Source organism: Trematomus bernacchii, unplaced genomic scaffold, assembly GCF_902827165.1.
Source record: "Trematomus bernacchii unplaced genomic scaffold, fTreBer1.1, whole genome shotgun sequence".
In the NCBI taxonomy this organism is placed as follows: domain Eukaryota; kingdom Metazoa; phylum Chordata; class Actinopteri; order Perciformes; family Nototheniidae; genus Trematomus; species Trematomus bernacchii.
The window spans coordinates 618,967-639,901 of record NW_022987840.1 but is presented as its reverse complement, the minus strand read 5'-3'; the positions used below and the strand labels follow the sequence as shown (position 1 = coordinate 639,901).

The 20,935-nt window shown below is 39.3% G+C and overlaps 2 protein-coding genes across 2 annotated transcripts; both read right to left on the bottom strand.

Moving 5' to 3' along the window:
* Positions 1-158: 158 nt before the first annotated feature.
* csf3r (colony stimulating factor 3 receptor (granulocyte)) lies at positions 159-11,197 on the bottom strand. Its single transcript, XM_034112734.1, has 17 exons — positions 11,064-11,197; positions 8,488-8,589; positions 7,230-7,304; positions 6,740-7,036; positions 5,974-6,106; positions 5,682-5,848; positions 5,063-5,229; positions 4,462-4,612; positions 4,097-4,179; positions 3,758-3,965; positions 3,023-3,211; positions 2,717-2,818; positions 2,141-2,287; positions 1,917-2,057; positions 1,724-1,820; positions 1,556-1,634; positions 159-880 (listed from the first exon to the last, which is right to left on the bottom strand). Exons 3-17 carry the CDS (start codon positions 7,291-7,293, stop codon positions 410-412), a joined length of 2,496 nt encoding a protein of 831 aa, XP_033968625.1. The 5' UTR covers positions 7,294-7,304; positions 8,488-8,589; positions 11,064-11,197; the 3' UTR covers positions 159-409.
* Positions 11,198-18,783: 7,586 nt separating this feature from the next.
* On the bottom strand, positions 18,784-20,195 carry LOC117468553. The gene is made up of 3 exons (XM_034112741.1): positions 20,050-20,195; positions 19,898-19,956; positions 18,784-19,775 (listed from the first exon to the last, which is right to left on the bottom strand). Exons 1-3 carry the CDS (start codon positions 20,076-20,078, stop codon positions 19,063-19,065), a joined length of 801 nt encoding a protein of 266 aa, XP_033968632.1. The 5' UTR covers positions 20,079-20,195; the 3' UTR covers positions 18,784-19,062.
* Between the last annotated feature and the right edge of the window lie 740 nt (positions 20,196-20,935).

Below are 20,935 nucleotides of genomic sequence, written 5' to 3'. Positions count from 1 at the left end.
CATCTCAAAAAATTCTCTTGCACTATTTTATCTGTTTTAAGTCATATATTCATGTTGCACTGTTGGAGGAGCCTGTGACCTGTTTTTCATTGCCATATCTACACTGTAGCTACTGTGCACATGACAATAAAGCCTTGAATATTTAAATGAGAAAAAAGATCAGTCAAAATCCCGTTTATCAGAACATATACAAAACACAAAATTCTTTACAATATTTACTTCTCATGAAGTGGTACAGAGAAAGTATGGACATCAAAATCATTACATCTTAAAGTGATTTTATCATTAAACCCTGCATGCATTTACAGCTGTGCACTCAGCAGAATCAACTTATCACAATCATCTCATTACACAAACCCAAATCTACATGAACATCTTGCAAAAGCAGCTACTCTTAGAATCAAGTATTTTAGTCAATTTGAGAATCATTCAAGGCCAACGCTCGTAGAAAAGGAAAGTCATCCCACAGAATCCGTGGGTCTGTACCTTTTTCAGGTACGCAATCATGGCACGGTCCAAAGAAACATTGCTCATCAGTGGCCATATTCTGGTAGCACTTTGGAGTGAAGGATTCTTCAGTCTCCAGGAGGGGCTGCGTGGACTCAGAGCGCAGGTACGCATGAGGGTCTTTGGATGTAGGGCTGTCGCAGGGACCAGAGAAGATCACAGTGGCGTAAGGAACAGAGTCGCAGTTGGAACCAGAGTAGCCAGGGAGGAAGGGTGAACCGCAAATGGATTCTCCCAGGTCACTGGTGTCCTCTGCGTTGCTTAACCAGGCGTCATCGTCCTCCTTACTGAGTTTCGCAGGGAACTCCAGGAAGCTCAGGTGGGACAGGTACATCGGGTTGGGTTCCTCATTGTCCCAGTCAAGATGGGAATCCTGCCAAAATGATATTAAATAAGTCACTCAATGTCTTTCAATAATAAAGGAAAATACAGCCTGTATTTAGTCTTGTATATCACTTGGCATTTTCATGAATATATGTTAATTAAAGCAGCAAACATTGCAGTTTTTTTCTCACTTGTAGGCTTGGGAAAAAGCTGTAACCACTACACTTACATATATTTGTGGCAAATATGTTTTCAATCACTTGCTTGTTTGCACATGTACACACCCTGCAGATATGGAGCAGCATTATTATTCATTTAAAGTTGTGTTTGTGGCCCCCTGAGTTGAATATCCAAGTCAAATATTGTCTTTTTTTAGCTTTGTTTTGGTCTCCAGCTGCTGAGTGCAATATTTGTCTAACTGTTCAGTCTGTCTTCCTTTTATAGCTGGGCAGGAAATGTACAGAGGTTTTACTATGGCATTTTTACTGAAAATCGCTGCCTGCATGGTTTTAGACTAGACCAAAATGTGCTGGGGGGTAAAACAACACATATAAAAATGGCTAAACTGTGCTATGAAGCCAAAGGGATTGTTGATGTGTGATACCTTTCACAACGCACATAGTTATTGATCTTTTGTTCGTATAAAATATAGAATATTGCAGCTTTAACCTAAATGAGTTATTGCATGAAACCATGTTATGCAGCACAGGCAGCATTTCAGCACCTGTGTTGATTCTGATGTCCATCTCTTGATGCTGCTATTAGCCGGATCCGGAACAGCTGGCCAAAAACGCAGCTTCAGCCTGCAAAAGAAAGAGAAATGTTTAACAGGATATCACAAGATAAACAGATATCACACCTTCACTGGGTAAGACGGCGTGTATGATCTCACCTTTTTTGGTTGGAGAAACAAGTCATGACTACGATCATAAGCAGAAATGACATCCCAACACCCGACACAGTCGAAAACGTCACAACAGCAACCGCATCTGAGAGGAGAGAAATACACATCCTGAATGTAATGTGAGCTATGGCAATATATACTCAATGTTTCATGAAAGCCACATCCAGACAATAAAACTAACCAAAAGGCTCAATTTTAAAACGAATCGTTGATCCGTTCGAGCTCCCACCAGACGTGCTAACCATCATGAAAGCTTCATACACAGACTCGGTGTTGAGGCCTTTCAGGACCACCCTCCTCTCTCCTGGTTCAGCTCCCACAACTGAAGGAAGAGTCAGACATCACATAGCATCACGTACATAAGAAAATGTTTTGGATCAGTACAAATGAAGGTCTTTTACCTACCGTTAATGGTTCCCTGCTTATCACAGTAGAAGACTTTGTAGCTCTGGATGTTCCCGTTCCTTTGGTCTAACGGTATTTCATCCCAGGTGAGCTCGACATGTGACTGCCAGCTCTTTTTTATTTGTATTTTCGGAACCATGGATGGAGCTTTAAAAAAAATATCAGGGGGATTTATTATTACAACTATAAGGAGCAAAAACTTATTCAACTTTAACCTGTATGTTTTGTACCTTTGTAAATGTGTCAATTTAATGTAATTAATACCTTATGCTTTTGTATTCTTGCTGCAGCTGTATTTATTACTGCTTACATCATTGCTTTTATTCATTTGTTAATATTTTTAACTGCATCAAGGGAAGCCTGTGATTTTTCGTTGAAACTGAGCAGCAATAATTATTCATCACTATCCACAAGAGGGCATTATTTCATCATGTATCAGCTGATTCTGATGGATTGCACAATCTCTTTTTTTCTTTACTTATGTAGCAACTCTTTTCTCACAAAGTTGAGGCAGCTCGTCTCTCTCACAGCTTTGCCTGCTCTTTGTGTGATCCTCTTTGGTCTTTAGTGACTTACCCTTTTGTCTCAAGTAGGCATTAACAGTCTGAGGAAGGCCTATTCCATCCTTAAACCTGGGATATACAGAGATCCCATAGGGCTTGTAGGGCTCAAAGCTGCCTATTGATGAGAGTCAAGAGGTTAGAGTGTATCAGCGCCCATAAGCTCCAACAGAGTGTGCAGGAACATGAAAAAGGAGACTGTATAAGAGCGGATCCTCGGGCTGAAGGATGAAGACAAGATTAGGAAAACCATATAAAAACTGAGTGAAATAAGAAGGACATGGATCTTAAAATCTGCCATACTAATACCAAAAAAACATACCTGTTATTACAAGGCTTGTCTTGTTTCTGTCGGTTATTTCAAATTGGGTGAGAGAGAGGTCTGTTTTTAACAATGGTCTCCATTCCACCACAAAGCCAGTGAGAGTGGAGGAAACCAGGCTTTTCCACTGAACCAGTAGAGATCTGTCATCCTGAGGAATGACTGAGACGCCTGATACCACTGCACGATCTACAGAAAAAAAACACACAAAGGTTTTTTAAACTGTATCTATTTGAGCCATTTCTATGCTAGTTTAAAGGGGCCCTATAATGGTCATTTTCAGGTTGAAATTTGTATTTCTTTGCCTTTACTGTGACATGTTTACATGCTTCAATGTAAAAGGTCTTTATTTTTCTCATACTGCCTGTGCTGCAGCACCTCTTTTCACCCTCTGTCTGAAACCAGAGCTCAGTCTGCTTTGATTGGTTAGCTGGCCGGGTCTGTTGTGATTGGTTAACTTAGTCCCCTTAGCCTATCACTTACAATATGTAGGAGCACTAGCCAATAGAAGTGCATGTGTTATGTAGTGATGTCACTATGTTATAGATTTAAATAAAGAAGTCAAACTGAGGCGCTTCAGGCAGGTGTGCGGGAGAGAACTCCCTCTGGAGCAAACTTTGGGATTTTAGCCTTTGTAGACCATTTACAGAAACCTATATAACACACTACAGGAAAAGAAAACCCCCAAAAGCATAATAGGGCCTCTTCAAGCAGGTTTAAGGTATTTAATATTACCTTTTGGTCGGTAAATCCGAACTTCAGTAGGGCGGGATCTTCCTGCTGCATTTACAGCTCTCAGATACACTTTCTTTGCTCTCTCGGGAAGCTGGAAAGTACAGTAATTCCCCTTTGTAGAGCACACCTTTCCATTCGCACCTGGCAGCTTCTTCCCTGAGACAATGTATGACACATTCTGGCCGTTGGCGCGGAATTGTTTTGATGGCTGAAAGGAAAGGAAGGAAAGTTGAAAGGGCATTTTAGAGGCGAACCTCACACACTCAAACCAGAGCTGTAACAGAAAACACATCAGTCTGTGACAGGTGTCAAGCCGCATGTAAAGTGTGATGTATGTACCTTCCAAAACAACTGTATGTTGAGTTGTTTGTGCAGGTGATCCCCCGATACCTTCGTCCACGAGTCTAGGCGTCCAGTGGGAGCTGAAAAGAAAGAGAGGCACTGTCAGTTTAGCGGCTCGTCAAAAAGCCTGCACTTCTCTTCTCAATCTTTAAAAAACTTTCCCATGTAAGACAGGTTTTATGGATTCACAGACAAGACTGTGCGGCAGAATTCAATACATCAATTCAGCCTGCGCTATAGAGCAAAGCAATGGGAGATGTAGAACAAGGCATTAGCATATATTGAAAAGAGCAGGGAATGGAAGAAAAGGCGACAGATTGGAAATGACTGATTGTGTCACTCTGAATTGATCTGAGCCCTACCCGTCTCCAAGGTGACTCCAGACTGCCGGCGGCTCCACTCGCTCCAGGGGCTCTGCTGGTACCGGACCCTGATCTGGGCCAGATACTGCGTCCCAGGACGGAGACGACACTGGTCCACAGATTTGGTTTGTTTAACCCGGTTTACCAGGAACTAACATAAGTCCAAAAGCACATGGTTACATGACATTATGTATTTAAAGCAGGTTATAATACTGTATGGTTGCTTTTCATAACCAGAATCAGAATCAGAATCAGAAAGGAATTTGCTTTTGTGTATATATAAAACAAAAGTCAGTAAGATTAACTCAACTGTAAACAATAAATGGAACAACTATAAAGAATACTTTAAAAAAGATTGAAATATAAATATAAATATTCTGAATACAAATATAAATAATATAAATATATGGAACTACTATAAGAACTGAACAAAGGAAACATTTACAATAAATATATATTCACAAAAAAGTAAGAACAATAAGAATATGAGAAATGACAGTATATCAGAATTGTAAGTGGGATAAATGTGCAAACATGCAGCAGCTCCGGTTTCAAAAGTGAAGTTTTAGTTCATAATGAAACTGGAAGAGATTGTGCTCACTGGCTGTGCACTCCAGTCGGGGCTGTCAGCAGTCTTAAGTCGGACTTCCAGGTTCAGGCGGAATTCACCCATCCAGGCCTGCTGCTGAGATAAGCTCCAGCTCAGCTGCAGGCAGCCGTACCGTCTTGGCACCGCTTGAATCTTCAGAATCAGTGGGTCAAGCTTAGCTGTCGAAAAATGGACAAAAAAGCAAAAGCTCTGATTTTATTTACTTTCCCCTCATAATACTTTAAGATGTTCTAATCTGTGCAGAACAGTTTCATACTACTTTCAACCACAGTTTGTGCCTCTCATGTATCAGCATCACATGTTTCTTTATATTTAACAATATCTATGGTGCATCTTGGATACAAATATCCAGGGTACCAGGATGAGAAAGATTTCGGAAATGCCTTTTAAAATAGTTAAATGTTCTATAACCTTCTTGAGTAGAATCAAAATACCAAAGCACCAATTGACCACAGCATTCTGATTATGATTTAAAAACAGATTAAGTGACATCCCTTTGGTACATTTACTTGGATTTGGATGTGTAAAATGTGATTGTTCAGGGAAATATCATACTTGTGCTGTAATTTGCTGGAAGTAACTTTTTGCCAGTCACATGAACGTTTCTCACCTGCACTGACTGGCTCTAATATAATGGGTTCTGAGGTGGTTTCTCCGAGTTCATTCACTGCCTTCACGTATATTTTCATATCTGAGAAAAGGCCAAAGCCGGTGCGAGGGATAATGTAACGGTGGACTCCTGCAGGCAGCTTGTAAGTGAAGTTCTCATTTGTGTCCCTGAAATGAGGAAATCATAATGTGAGAAACGGAGTTGTGCAAACGAACAGACACCTCATTCCTGACACCAAAATGATGTTTGCTTTCTGGTAAGTGGGGCAGTGTTTTTCCTGTTAGAATATTACCATATCTCTGTGTGGAGGCTGTACTTTGTGAGCAGGTGGGTCTCCTGCTGCCCAGGGTCCCAGCTGCAGGTCAGGGTGTTGGGGGTGGTGAGGTTCGTCTGACAGCTGGTGTTCTGCGGTGCTTCTGGTGGATCTATAGAGGAAACAAAAAAAGAAAATATTAGGGAGAAGTTATGTCAAGACATCATGTGGGACTAGTGGTGGATCTATGGCAGAACAGAAAGAGTTACACTGATGTTTATTTGTTTATTTTGAAATGTATGTTGATTTAATTAATGTATGAGTCTTAGTGTTTTATTATAAGTACAGTAGTATGGTGCAGACAAAAATAAGCATGCAGCTAAATCAGTTAGAAAGCATATTGGCTTTTTTTATGACATTAATGTCTTTTGTATGTCAAATACATTATGAAAAACTAAAGATATGCACAATTCTTTTTATGACTTAAATCAAAATGAAATAGTTTTTGGGAGAAAGGAAGTTTCAAAGTAGTCTAAATGAAAATGTCCATCTTCTTTTTTAATATCATGCATCAATCATCGGATACAATCTTTGCTGCAAACCTCTTAAAACATGTCTATATCCATTAAAAAGCGTCAGATCTCTTGAATGGATAGTCAAAAATAGCTTGTAAGTTAATTAAAGTGTTCAATGTTGAAACTGTCTATTGTTTTGAGTTAAGATAAGACATTCCCAGGTTGTTTCTAGCTTGGTATAGACATGTAAATAGCAAAAAACATGCACAAGAAGTTGAAATCTCTCTCACATCCAGCTCTGATCTCCACTCCTCCGACCACTTGAACAGTCGAGGCCCGGACGCAGCAGGCGAGGAAACTCCTGGTGTGATTGAAGCTCGGTATAAAAACCTCAGACACGATGCTGCTCTCATTGGCTGAGAGGTTGCCGGGGAATAAGTGTTCTCCGTGTCGCCACTCTATGTGAAAAGTCTGTCCAACGACGAGAGGGCAGGTCTTTCTGATGACACAGGTGGCTCTGACGGGCGACCCCAAAGGCACCACGGAGCTGTCCGTCTGGACCTTTGCACACGGCTCTACGTCATCCTCTAAGAATGGGAAAATTAATTAAGCTGTGGCAAGTTGACAAGAATCTTAATTGTAAATGCCAAGTTTTATATTTAGTTTGGACAGAACGTCCTGAGGCGAAAGGAAGGAAATGTGTAATAACAATTCACTCTGTAAATGCTGGTTAGGTATTTCCATTTAGATTTGCTTTTTCATTCTGAGAGCAACACTCACCATTTCTCGCTCCATTCACAAATGCCACCAGCATGACAATCACCGACAGCCACATGGATATCATGATGATAAGACCTGTTAGGCAGCCAAAATGAAATGCATTACAGTTACTCCTAAATTGCAAACTTTCATGGCTTTTCAAAACAGCATTTGAATTGATTCTCATTTCGGAGTGACATGGTGTATTGTGTTGGAAAGGTAGAGAGAGTGATAACGTCTGTCGGTTCAAAAGACATCATCAACATGCTGCTTCAAATGTTTGGTGGGGCAGGGGGGATGTGAGGAAGGATGTGATCTCCTTAATATAAAATATTTCAATATAAATGGTCAGCCAGAGAACGCATCCCCTGCTTCCCAACACAATAATGAAGAGACCCCCTGAAGTGCTGCCTGTGAAAAGGTCAACAAACTCATACACTGACATGACACACGTCCTTTATGTAAAATGGTTACACAAAGGATGTGACATTCAAGCTGCTGCCAATTTAAATAGAAATTCTATGTAGACCGAATAAATCAAATGCTGTATCTCTCCTTTTATATACTTTTCTATTATAGGGATACAAGTATTACAAGCAGGAATATTTTAATTGCCAGTTGTTAGAAGGTAACCAGCCTGTATGGACATGCACTCTAAAGCTGGTCACGTACAATGATCAGAAGATGAGAGCTTTTACACTAAGCAGTTGGGAGTGATTCTCCAACTTCTGCTATTACAGAGGCCCTATTCTGCTTTTTGGTTTTACCCTCCCAGTGTGTTATTGAGGTTTTAGAGCATGTGAAAGGTCTGCAAAGCCCTGTGTTCCCTCCAGAGGGAGTTTCCCTGCCACACATCCCCCCCCCCTTGCCGGAAACGCCTTCATTGGACTCCTTTGTTTACTTTCGTAACACTATGTTACACTCCCTCTTCTATTGGCTAGCGCTGAAATACATTGTACGTGATAGACTAGAGGCGGTTGACCAATCAAAACAGAGCTGGCCAGCTAACCAATCAGAGCAGACTGGGCTCTCGTTTCAGACAGAGGGTGAAAAGAGGTGCTGCAGCACAGGCAGTATGAGACAAAGAAAGAGCTTTTTGAACATTAAAGCATAAACAACTCACAGGAAAGAATAAAAATACATGAATAATGAACCTGAACATGACCATAATATGTCTTCAAGTCAAAACCTGCTTCTTAAATTCAAGAATTAGTTGGGACCTCAACTTTCCAGATCAGGTGTTATGAATTTTTGAGGAGTGTGTTTTTGAAATACTCACCATTAAACAACCACAAAATGATGAAATGTAATTGAACTCTTATTGCCGGCTCACAAAGCAACACCAACAAGGCGCAGACATGCCTTCACAGCATTTCTGTGTCTGTGTGAGAGGAAAGAAAAAAACGTAAGCTGACAACTTATTATATTTTTAAATACCTTTTTCTACATTTAACACTATTTCACATTGACAAAATAAATATCTAGTAATTTCTAATAGTGTTAAGATATCCCATGTCAAAACAAAGATTTCATGTGTTAGACATACTCTTCACAGACGCACAGACGGTTTATCACGTAAACAGTCGCTCATGTGACTCCCAATTGCGGTTTTTAGACATTTCATAACACATTTCACAATATATTTCACCCATGAAAACATGATTTACTTTTTGTTCGGACAATAAATTGTTTCAGTGATCTATCAACAAGACAACGCTAAATTATTGCTGATTTCTGCTATTTATGTGGTTTATAATATGCCAAAAATATATTTTTTATTTAACAAATGTGGATTTTGGACCTTTGGTAAACAAAACAAGAAACTTAAAGATGTCAATCCTGGTCTTAAGGAATTATTTTGATTATTTCCTGACATTTTTATGGAAAAAACTATAATTAAAAAATAATGATTGCATTACATGACTATAAAAATAAGTTGAAGGTAATTGACAGGATAACAGGAGAAATATGTCACTTCCAACATTTTAAGTATTATTTTTAAACAGAGAATTAACACTGTTTTTAATCATTATAACTCCCTCTTTCATGACAATCGATCAAACTTGTGTTTTATTATTAAGTGGTACTGACGAACTGATGATGTGAGAGTTCAATTTGGATTTCTTTTTTTTTAAAGCGAACAGAACAAATTGAGATGATTTGTTATTAGATTTCCTTTAGTACTGCTTCCAAGTATTTCTGATCTACAACTCTCAACCTTCAGGCAGAAATATTATGTCCAATAGACGAGGAGGGATGACTTTAATCATTTGTATCTATCAGTCAAAATCACAGTACGATCCCTTTCCTCAGCCCACAATATTTATTGAAATCTGCGTTAAAGGGATGTGAGAGAAGTGGAAATTCCCAGTTTCTTAGCAGACAATGGGATCAGTTTTTGCCTACTTTTCTTTTTAGAAACTCTGCTTGGTACTAATAGATAATTACCTGTGTCTCTGACAAAAAGCAATCAGGACAAAGAGAGGGAGAGAAGAGACATGTTATTATGTTTGGAGTGTATTTTGTCAGCAGTAACAATTTGATTGGAGACAGTATGAAATAAACTGGGGTTTTAGGTGAGCTGGCCAATTGTGTTCCTTATTTATCCATGAAAAACATTGTATCTGAATTAACGTTTTGTACCAGCGAGTCATGTCACAATGTGTTGAGGTACATTTTGCAATGGCCACCATATGTTTCCTTTCCCGTTGCTGTCGGGGGTTACAAAACGCCCACTTTCAGGATTTGGCAATATCCTTGAGACAGAGAACATTGACTAACCGGCCACTATTTCCTCTTTTTGCTAGTATTTCTGACACAAAGTAGTATGATATAAGTCAGGGATACAACAAGTGATCAAGAAAGAAAATGTATTGTCAAAAAATGTGAAAAAATCTTAGAAATGTTCCTTCTATCTCAAATGTCACTGCATGTGTCAGCAGTTGTAAAAGTCCAAAAGGCTAGAAAGGAGGAAAGCAATCAGTTTCACATCCTCTTTTTTAATGGACGACCAGATCATTAATGTATTCCAAATCTTTCGACAGCGTTATTTCATAGCCACACTGTTACAGGGAATGGCTGTTTCCATAACAATAAAGCTGAAAACAGCAAAAATAAAAAGTTGTTTATGTTTTAAGCTTTAAATTCCAAGTATCTTTACTTTAAAATGATCGTCTTATCTTAGAGTTCCTCCTTAAATCCTAAATATTGGAAGAGGCTCTATATCTAGTCAGTGTTGTATAGTCACTAAGTAGATTTAATCAAGTACTGTACTTGAGTTTTTTTATTTGTATACTTCTACCCCACTACATTTCAGCGGTACATCGTGTACTTTTACTCCACTACATTTATTTAATACTGTACCTTTAGTTACTTTACATATTTGGATTAATGATGTGAAATATATCAACTCTTAAATCAGACTTTAATTACACCGTAAATTCACAAGCTACCCTGCAGTATACAAAGTCTTTAAAACTAGCTGCACCTTTACCAGCTTTGAGAACACTTTATTGCATCAATCATTATAATTAAAACATATAATATACGTTGTTCTGAAATGGACCAATCCGCATAATGATTACTTTTACTTTTGATACTTTAAGTATATTTTGATATTCATAAATGGCCCACGTTCAATACCCAGCGGCCCAAATAATGTGATAAACAAGTGTTTTCAATGTAAATAAGTTGAGCGGTCCATAAGTTGGATCAGGATGCAACACTCTACCCTGTAACAAAAACAAGTTTTGTGAAGTTTACCTTTTAAATCTGGCACAAGTCTCAAAATGAAAGGAACAGCAAATCACTTGAATTGAAGTTAAAGGAGAGCCATCATGGAGGCTTTCCACTCACCAAACAGCAGCTGCAGCAGACCCAGAAAGACAAGAGGCTCTCATCAGCCTGATAGCAGCAGATGAAACAGTGTGGCTCAGAGCACCTCAGATTGGAAGACGTGTGTGTGTGTGTGTGTGTGTGTGTGTGTGTGCGTGTGTGTGTGTGCGTGTGTGTGTTTGCCAAGCAGCAGCAGCCGCAGCAACAACATCCTTGTTTTGAATTTGTGAAACTTCACTTTTTTCCAGGAAGAAACACATGACTCATGGGGCACAGTTATGGGAAGAAAAGAGGGGTGTTTAAAATCAGGGTTTCCTCGAAAGATGAGGGTCGAATAATCCTACAGAAAATGATCAAATCTGGAGAATATTAGGTGATATTTGACGTTTGAATATTCATGACTCCTGCTAAATGGGGTTATATTTTCAGACTGGTTGTTTGTTTGTCAGCAGAAGAAGTGAAAGAGTGTAGCATGGGCCCTTGAAGTAAGAACCCATTAAATGATGGAGCAGATCAAACTTATGTTGCAATTATTCACATTGCAAGAAGGGTCATTTGGCCGAGCTGGAGGTCTGTGTTCTTCTTTCAGATGTTATTGGAAAGTTGAAACTGCCGGGTTTTCAGTATTCAATGGAAGATTTTTTATTATATTGCCTGTGGGATTGTCGGTGGAGAAATAAAAAGCTGTTATAATAGCTCAATGTGAAGAAATTGAATATCAATCTCTTAAAATGTGAGGTGTTTGGCCTTTGTGTGTATAAGAATAAGGAGGTCGTTCAACTTCAATTGATTGGTATTTTTTCCAAAAGGTTTGAATATGGCTGCTGTCAAAATTCCTACAATATGAGTCAGGCAGCCGTCTTGAAAAATGCGATAGGTCTGGTTCAGTGTGACCCCTCTGCGTTGAGCGTGACCTCTGAAGTATCAAATCTGCTGCCTCAAAAACGCAGTCATGTCTCTCTGCGAGCCGGCCCAAGCCTTTGTCAGCATAGTAATAGAACAAGCTCTTAAATGGGATTGCAAACCGCGCCTTGACCCCCCAAGGGCACTTGGAACTACTTGCCATATCACGTTTATTAGCTTATTAAATTGTAAAATGATTCGCTGAGGCCTCATTTAAAATGGTGCACGAGGCGAGGCAGTGAGCTCACCCACTCAACTTTTAATCTAACGTCTGCATCCCAACTCGGTCACTACGGCGCTCTCAGAAACATAATGGAAGCTAACTGTTAATCAAGAGAGCGCTGGAGGAGGAATTAAATGCACGCAGTGGTAGGTTTGTGAATAGGAATCAACAGGAGAGAAGAAAAGCAGGCACTAATTAAAAATACATTGACTGGTTATCATGCGTTGACATATTTAGCTTGATCTTTTTTTTCTAATCAGCACTAATGAACGCAGCGCTCTCCATCCACTGGGTATTACATGCTACGTTTCAGTGAGCTGTAAAATTAGCTGAGGGCCCTGAAGCCAAGTCGAACTGATGAAGCTTTTCGAGGTTTGATTACGGTTCTTGTACTGTACTTAATGCGATGCTGTCTCCTTTTCAGATTCTTATTCACATTAGAGATGTGACTAACCTCGAATTAGTCACTGCTGGGAATATCCTCTCATATCTAGCTCCTATTATACAGTGCATTATAGTAGTTAACTGCTAACAGAACTGCTGTACTCACGGCTTTTGATAATCATGGATGCTTAGATTCACATCTGAAAAAATATATATTTGAGGCAAAGTTCCTTTGGTTGAAACAATGCCCTCCTACTACTCCACTCAAACCCATAATTGGAAATATATTTTGTTTTAAAGTGTTGTCAAATCAGACCTGTAATCTTACATCTCCGAAAATAATAGATAATTTTCTCAGTTAAATACTCAATACGGAATCCCTGAGAGGGAAGTGAGAAATTCTGGTAATCCATTATACAAGTCTAATTGAAATGACTTTCTCTGTTGTTTTTATGATAAAACAGGCTAAAGTGCCCTTAGATTTTTTGTCCAAGTTTAAGAAATTGTCAGGTTGTTAATTTTTTCCATCTATGAGTACATGTGAAATCTTGACAAATACAAATATTTAACAGTATCATTTTTTTACATGTGGTTGAAATAGGCTTAACGGTACGTCCACACGGCAGCGTGCGTTGAAGCTTGCCGGTGGGCGTGTCTGGAGCGCGACCAACAACCAATCACATTAATCTCCCACCCCGGACACACAAGCACGCGGTTTGATTGGCTAGAGCTTGTACTGGCATATTATTTGATTGGCTGACGCTTCCGTCGAAGCTTGAAAAGTTGAACTTTTCTCAACTTTCGAAGCGAGCAACGGAGGCAAAGCGACGCGACGGAACCACAATGCAGTTCGGCAAAGCCTGAGGTCACCACATTCAAAGTGAATGGGAAGCTGCCGTGCGGACGGGCCGTAAGTGTACCATAAGAAAGCTGCTTAATCCTGCATTTTCTTAAATAGCCAGCAGGGGGCGACGTGACCGGTTGCTAAAAGAAGTCTATGAGAAAATGACCAAGTGGCAACTAAGAAAATCTGTACCAAATGTCAAAGAAATCCATCAAGTAGTACTTTTGATACTCACAAAAAACAAAAAAATGTCGACCTCTTGGTGGCGCTAGAGGAAAAGGCCCAGGATTACTGAGGCGTCTGTATATTTGAGAGTTGTATACGAGTCTGAACCAAAGTACTGTAGATACATTTACACAGCTTTCTGAAATTGTAGTCTACACTGAAGGCTCAGATATATTCTGTGCTAGCTGCCCACATCATCAAGACTCCCAGATGGAGCGACCATATGTCTGAGAAGCGACAGTGTGGAAGGTGCATCTTCCTTTTATCACGGGTATAATCACATATGTATGGATGCTGTACAAAGTGTCCAGCCATATGCACATACATATGTGTATCAATTGTTTTGTGTCAGCATCAATTAAACAGGTGTTCACTCCTTAGCATATACCATTTAGTGGGTTCATATTAGTAGACTCTTTCATATATTCAACATTTGCTTAATGTGTCTACCTGAGTTTGAGGTAAAATCATAGCTAAAAAAAGTCATCTGTTTACTGCTTTTCCCGAGGTCCTATTGATATTGTGTTATAATAATTCTGCACCATTTGCACAATCTGTTTCAAAATTAGATTTTTAAACTTTTTGCATTTCAATTTCTTACAGTATTAATGCTTTTGTAGAGCACCTTGAATTGCCTTGGCTTTACAGTGTGTACAGCATATGACACACTCTGTCCTTAGATCTTTGAGGAAAGGGAAAACTCCCAGAGTAACATTTAAGGGGGGGGGGAAATTGAAGAAACCTTGGAAAGAGCAACAGAGGAAGGATCCCTTTGCCAGGACGGAATAATGTGCAATAAATCTTGTGTATGGATTCAAACACAGAATACAATTACAACATGGACAACCCAAGGCATACCTTACCTTGTCAATGTAAAAGTTAATTCTTTTTTTGGATGTTTTGTAGAAAAACAATTATTTGTTTACAATATGACGGACATGACGCTGATGACGATGAACTAATCTTTTATTTTCAAGAAACATTTACGCTAGAGGGGGTAGGACCAGAAAAGTTGTTTTAAGCTTCTTCTTGCCCCTGTTGAACATGGCAGAGACAAATTGAGAATTTTTTTTTGTACCTTGAACGTTTTTTGTTGTTGTTTGTTGTTTTGCATCTCTTTGTTATAATTCTTATTATAAAAAAATAAAAAACTGTTTCTGACATGTTCAATAAATTGAATAATAAAAAAAATGAATATACCTTACTGTATCTTATATACCTCTGAGTGGATGTACTTGGGCAAGCGAGGAAGTGAGACACTGAAAGAGAGAGAGAGAGAGAGAGAGAGAGAGAGAGAGAGAGAGAGAGAGAGAGAGAGAGAGAGAGATAGAGAGAGAGGGAGAGAGAGAGAGAGAGAGAGAGGGAGAGAGAGAGGGAGAGAGAGAGGGAGAGAGAGAGGGGGTCAGTCAAGCGCCGACTCACGCTCCTGCTCCTTACATGCACCCAATCCACTCCTATCTAGTACCTGTCACACGCTGGCTGCAAAATGGAATTGACTATTGATTTCCCCCTTACCACAGGTCAGTTGTGCTGGCAGGTTATAGTGGGCTCACAGGGAGCCACACGGGGAGAGGAAACACACACATTACACAACTCACACAAACACACAAGCACAAAAAACACGGTCTTATTAACCACCACTTTCTGGGATTGTGGAAAAGAAGACAGCAAAGGTTACTGTAAAAGAAAAGGTGTGTGTTACAACCATAGACTGTATATATAAAGGTTACAACATGTGTAGTGTAACATGCTCAGGGCTTTGATAAAACTCTAGTGGGATGGGTTTTGTGAGTTAAATAAGCATATGTGTAACATTTACAAGTATTCTGTACAAGTAAAGCTAGTTTTTAACAGTGAAACATAGCAATGCGTTTCACGAATAAAGCAAATTAGGAAAGTCTTCTTGCGACCCTTCAACTGAGGTTTGAGAAAAGTTAGAAATATTTACCTAATTGTTTGTGACAAAAATATTTTAATACATTTGTGTCAGATTTATCACAGGGCCCATGGAAAACTTCGATTATTTAATGTATAGGTGTCTCAGAAGTGGGCAGTAGCTTAGTTTACTTCGGATAAACACTAATATTTAACCATTAGTATTTGTCAAAGTACAGAGGGTAACATTGATAAATGGTCGGGGTTGTTTTGAGCTGTTGAGTTTTTGCTTGGTGGTTATCCTGGTAAAATAGAGCTGTACAACTACAACCTACAGTGGCTCACCATTTTTACACCCACAAAAGACACCAAAAGACAGATAAGGCTGTTGGAGGTGTGAGTTAAGGCTGTGCGATTATGGCAAAAATCATAATCACGATTATTTGGGTCAATAATTGATATCACGATTATTAAATACGATTATTCATTGACTTAGAAAAAATATTGAACTTTAAAACAAATACAAATAATAATTTGAACAGTATCTTTTTAACTGTTGATTACCCTGAACGTATAATTCAACTGAAAAACCAATACAAAAATAAATAAAATAAATGATACATTTAAATAAATAATATCAAAATAATAAATACCAATAAACAAGATCAACAAATATTTTGGAGCGCACTTCCCCAAGCTACTAAACATATATAAATATGATAAATACAAATAAATGAGACCAAAATTAATTAGATCAAATGTGTTGCAGTGCACTGTCACAACCTCGCAAAGCAAAATAATTGTTTTTTTCGATTATGTTGTTTTCGTAATTGTGGCAGGCCAAAATTGTAATTGCGATTAAAATATGATTAATTGCACAGCCCTAGTGTGAGTTTAATCATCCTAACTATAATCTGAGTGTATTTGTTATATTGACCTTTTCCGGATGTTTGTATGCTTGTAAGTATTAATAAGTAGGTGTTGATTTGTTGGTAGCCTGACATTGCTAAGTCTTGTTTCACCATGAACCACAATGGAATGTCTTTTTTATGTCATCCTCAGCAATTCTCTAATGTGTCATGATGTCTTCTGACTAAGACCCAACATATCATAACATAAGTCTCTGTTCTGAATTACAATACATTAATATCTCTGTAAACGTGGATTGCCTGTATATCAACTAAAACTTTGTAGCCTAAAGTGAACATTAACATTACAAGCTCCACTGACTGCTAAGTTGTGAGTGGCACATCTTGCTCTGTGGACTCTATAAACTTTGACTGTGTTGGTCTGTGGATTAACATAAAATGATGCCCGTTGACCATTTTGTCGAATTTTGTTCCAGCAGGAAGGGCCAGATGACTTCAAACTTTATTCAGCGAAACACATAAACCTTTGGGAACAGGAGGGCTGTGACTGGCAGTGTGGATGTTTTGTGTTTGTCTGCAGTGATATTTATTATGAACTGCTGCTGGATGTGCGTAGTATAGCTGCTAACACTTACTATTCTGGAGATGTTCAATGTTCCATTTTCTTTTTTCACACTGCACAAAAGTAAGGATTGTTTCTGAAGAAATAGGTTATAGGTAAGCATAAATGTAGGCAAACATGATGGAGAATAGAAGTTCAGCCAAGTATATCTTGTAAATATATAGTATAGGTACTGAGGAACAGACTCTGTAAGCTGGTGCATTTTATTATAGCACCGATAACTGCAGTGTTCAGTATTCAATGTGTGAAGTATAAATAACACTGCAACTATTGATACACTGGGGCCTAACCATCTTACAGTTGATGGAAACGTAAAAATGTTATTTTGTCCTACAGGTGGACACAACAGTGGTTTGTGGCGATTTACACAAATAAATAATAGAGCAATATGCAGCAGCGCAACAACACAAACTACTACCTAAAACATGACTTTAAATAAAAATGAAAATCCCTCCATGCCTAGATAAAAGATAATCTTGTAAACATCAATATAATACTATTGTGAAGTTGTCCATGAGCACATTGGTTCCTCTTCTTGTTCCAAATAAACTGATGCTAACATGGAAACAGTGCTAAACCCATCCTGTCTGTATTCTAGGCCGTACTGCTCTATGTGGGATTTGCTGTCAAACATCTGATCTGACATTAGAGTTGAGCTGAGTTAAATTGTAAAGGATGTAATTAAAAGAGATGGCAAACGTATTCTCAGTCATTTTGTATGTTATATTTAAGCTAGAGAGGTACACTTGGTGTATTAAAGATAGTCCAGGTTAATCTTAGGTTGCCACAGGTTTACACAGCTGATTCTCTTACCTCCCAACATCCAGCCTAATTTGTCAAACTGTAAAAGGGGTCATTAAGTCATTGATTGAAGGTAAGGAGGCGAACAACTGCAGCATGTAACAGGAAATGGGTGTTCAGCGAACATCAGTGAAGACTAGCTGAAAACCTGTGCTGAAGGGTTAGTATTTCCCCCATTTACTTAGCGGTTCATTCAATACTCTGATACCAAAATAATGTGTGCAGGATTCTTCTAGGTTTAGCCTGACATCACCAAATGTGTGGGCTTTAAACCGGCCACCTGCAGCTGCTGGACCTCAACCCTTTTTTTTAGTCCAAACGTGACATCTTGTATGATGTACTACCACTCCTCACTGTTCCCGCCTCCCATAAACAGCTGATAGATGTACTTTGTTCTGTCCCTCATTACCTTATACACGTCCTGGATGATTGCTCATAACCGACTCGTTCTTTCTGACTCCTGATTGATTTATGGCTCAATCACTTGATAACTGAATAACCCGCCTACCATTGCACACACTCAAACGTCTTTCAGTGAGGAATCAAAGCCAGGGGCTGAAATATAAAGCTTTTCTTTAATTAATCTGGTCTATAAAACCCACCTTAGCTTCTTTTCTCTGGTTTTATTTTGTAATATGAGTAATGACAAATATTAAATACTTGGTGACCGTTTCCTAAATTCTAAATATAAGGCTGCATTTAAAACCCCATTGTCTCTATTGGAAATGGCAGAACACTAGTGAAACATGGCCTCATTTAAAGACCAAGGTTATTTGGAGAAATTAGCATACCCACTAGTAGTACTTGCAAACAACAGATTGTAAACAGATTAGGGGATTTGTAAAAAGCTGACCTTCTGTTAAGCAGCACCTGTGTTCCACAATGTGAGCCAAAAGGAGATGTACCCATTAGAGCCAACAGATGGCACTCTGGTAACATCCAGACCTGAGTGAGGCTTTTATGATGAGCAGGGGAGAAGAGAAAGAGAGGCAATGAGAATTATAGCCATTTGAAATTTAATAAAATCGAGAGACAATACAAGATGTGACTTGTTTTAGAGCTACAGGTGAGGAAGCAACAATGCAGGAGCTTGTATTCAGATAGGTAGGACATTTCATCTTTCAGTAAAGGTTAGAGGAAGCCAGAAAAATAGATTCTGAAATCACATTGTTTTTCCCTTCACAAAATGCTTGCCTGTTAACTTTAAGAACTCCTTACATACACAATATTTGACAAGACAGTCTAGCTATGTGTCAGACCCTTTAGCTCACCAGCTAATTCGGCCTGATTTTGCTTTCCGTCAGATGTCTCAGGACAGGGTTACCTTGAAAATACTGTTTGACATTCAGGCGTTGGTGCAGGGGCTGAGGAAGACGGCCAGGAAACCTGATCCATTTCCGTCTGTCAACAGCAGGTTTTGAGCTAGTTGTCGCTCTGATGTGGCCATTGTTCATGATGCCGTATGAACTGAGGACAGGAACTTCTCTTCTCAGGCCATATCCAGTGAAACGCCTCTGGTGAGGGCCATGACCCCTGCTTTGGGACATGCCACGTCTATTTGGGACGGACTCGTCAACCAGAAGGTCATGCTTATTGTAGACATGCGAGCGCGGCTTGTTGCGACCTTGGGGGTCCCTGTTCACAAGGTCAGGCTGGCCTGGGGCTTCAGCCAGAGTTGGAGGGGCAACATGCTTGACCTGCTTAAAATGTGACTTGCGGTGAATAAGTGACCGTTCTCTAGGAAGGCTGCGCACTTGGTCCGTGGTGTATTCAGTTTGAACCGGCCTGTAAGCGCCATGCAGACTCCTGGGGTGACCTTCGTTCGAGGCCATGTTAGGTTCAGTCGCACCCCATCCAGGATCATTGTTATTCTCAGGTTGAGGTCTGGGCGCCATCATGCTGTGGTGCATTCCATGGTGAGGTGGTCTATAGAGATCAGGCCCTCCATGGACTCCAGGATAATCCAAACCCAGAGCAGCTGCACGGGCTGCAACACAGACATATTAACAGTTTTATTCTCTGTGAGCGATTTGTTTTGAAATATCAAAAATACCCACTAATGGGTGATTAAAAAAAAAGTATAAACATCAATCAAAGCACACTACATACCTCTGGCTGTTTTAGCACAATACACACCTCCAGCTGACACGGAGTGAAGCACAATGGAGCTGCAGAGAAACAGAAATCAGTGTAAGACAAACAGCACTGAACAGCTATGATTGTTTCTCTTTCAACACGGGAAACATTCAGTTTTACAATACCTGAGGAAAAGCAACAGTAGAACACACATCCTTGCAGTTATGTCAGCATTAACTTCCCGGCAATGCAATTACTGCAAACACTTGTCACTCTTGACTTCTCTGCAGCCACTCTGACGCTGGAACCTCACTCTGGCTTGATTAGCTAATTACAGACAGCTGGTTGTCATAGAGACACAACTTCAACCAGTGAATCTGGTCAGCCACCGGCAAATTGCGTCATTACAGGCAATTTTTAAAATGCTTGCTTGCAGGATTTTTTGAAAAATAAAACATATAGGTTTTTCCATTTTAGTAAAGCACACGTTTAAAACATGGCAGCAGGAGTAAGAGACATTTCAGTTTCAGTGCAATGTCCCTTTAAGAAAGCAAAGGGAAAGGGAAAAAAATGTGTATTATCATTTGGTGTTATGTGAATGTTATCTATTTTGCAATCCTAGCATAATTATCAACATCACAACTTTAATTTACCTGAGCAGCTAATTACTGCTTCTAATTCACTAGACCTAAAACCCTGATAATGATATACAATTTCCGCATGAATACCACAACCACCACACCGAAATTAAAATTATCATTAATTTCGACCTCTTTTATTAAACGGTTCAAGGAACACAGAAAGCATTAGGCAGCACAGGTACAGCAGTTACAGCGGGTGTTTCTTTCCTTTTGTTTATCCCAAACACGTACAGTTCAAAAGTAATTATAGGAAAGCACAATTAGTTGCTTTACTTTTGAAGAGAAAGGAGTAGAGCTTGGATTGGGTTTTCCCTGAGACGACAATGAAGCTGAGAGCAGTGGAAGCATTTAATAATTCACTCAAATGATTTCTGTCAGGACTGACAAGCTAAACGGGGTCTTGTTTTAATTCTGTAATTGCACGTTCACC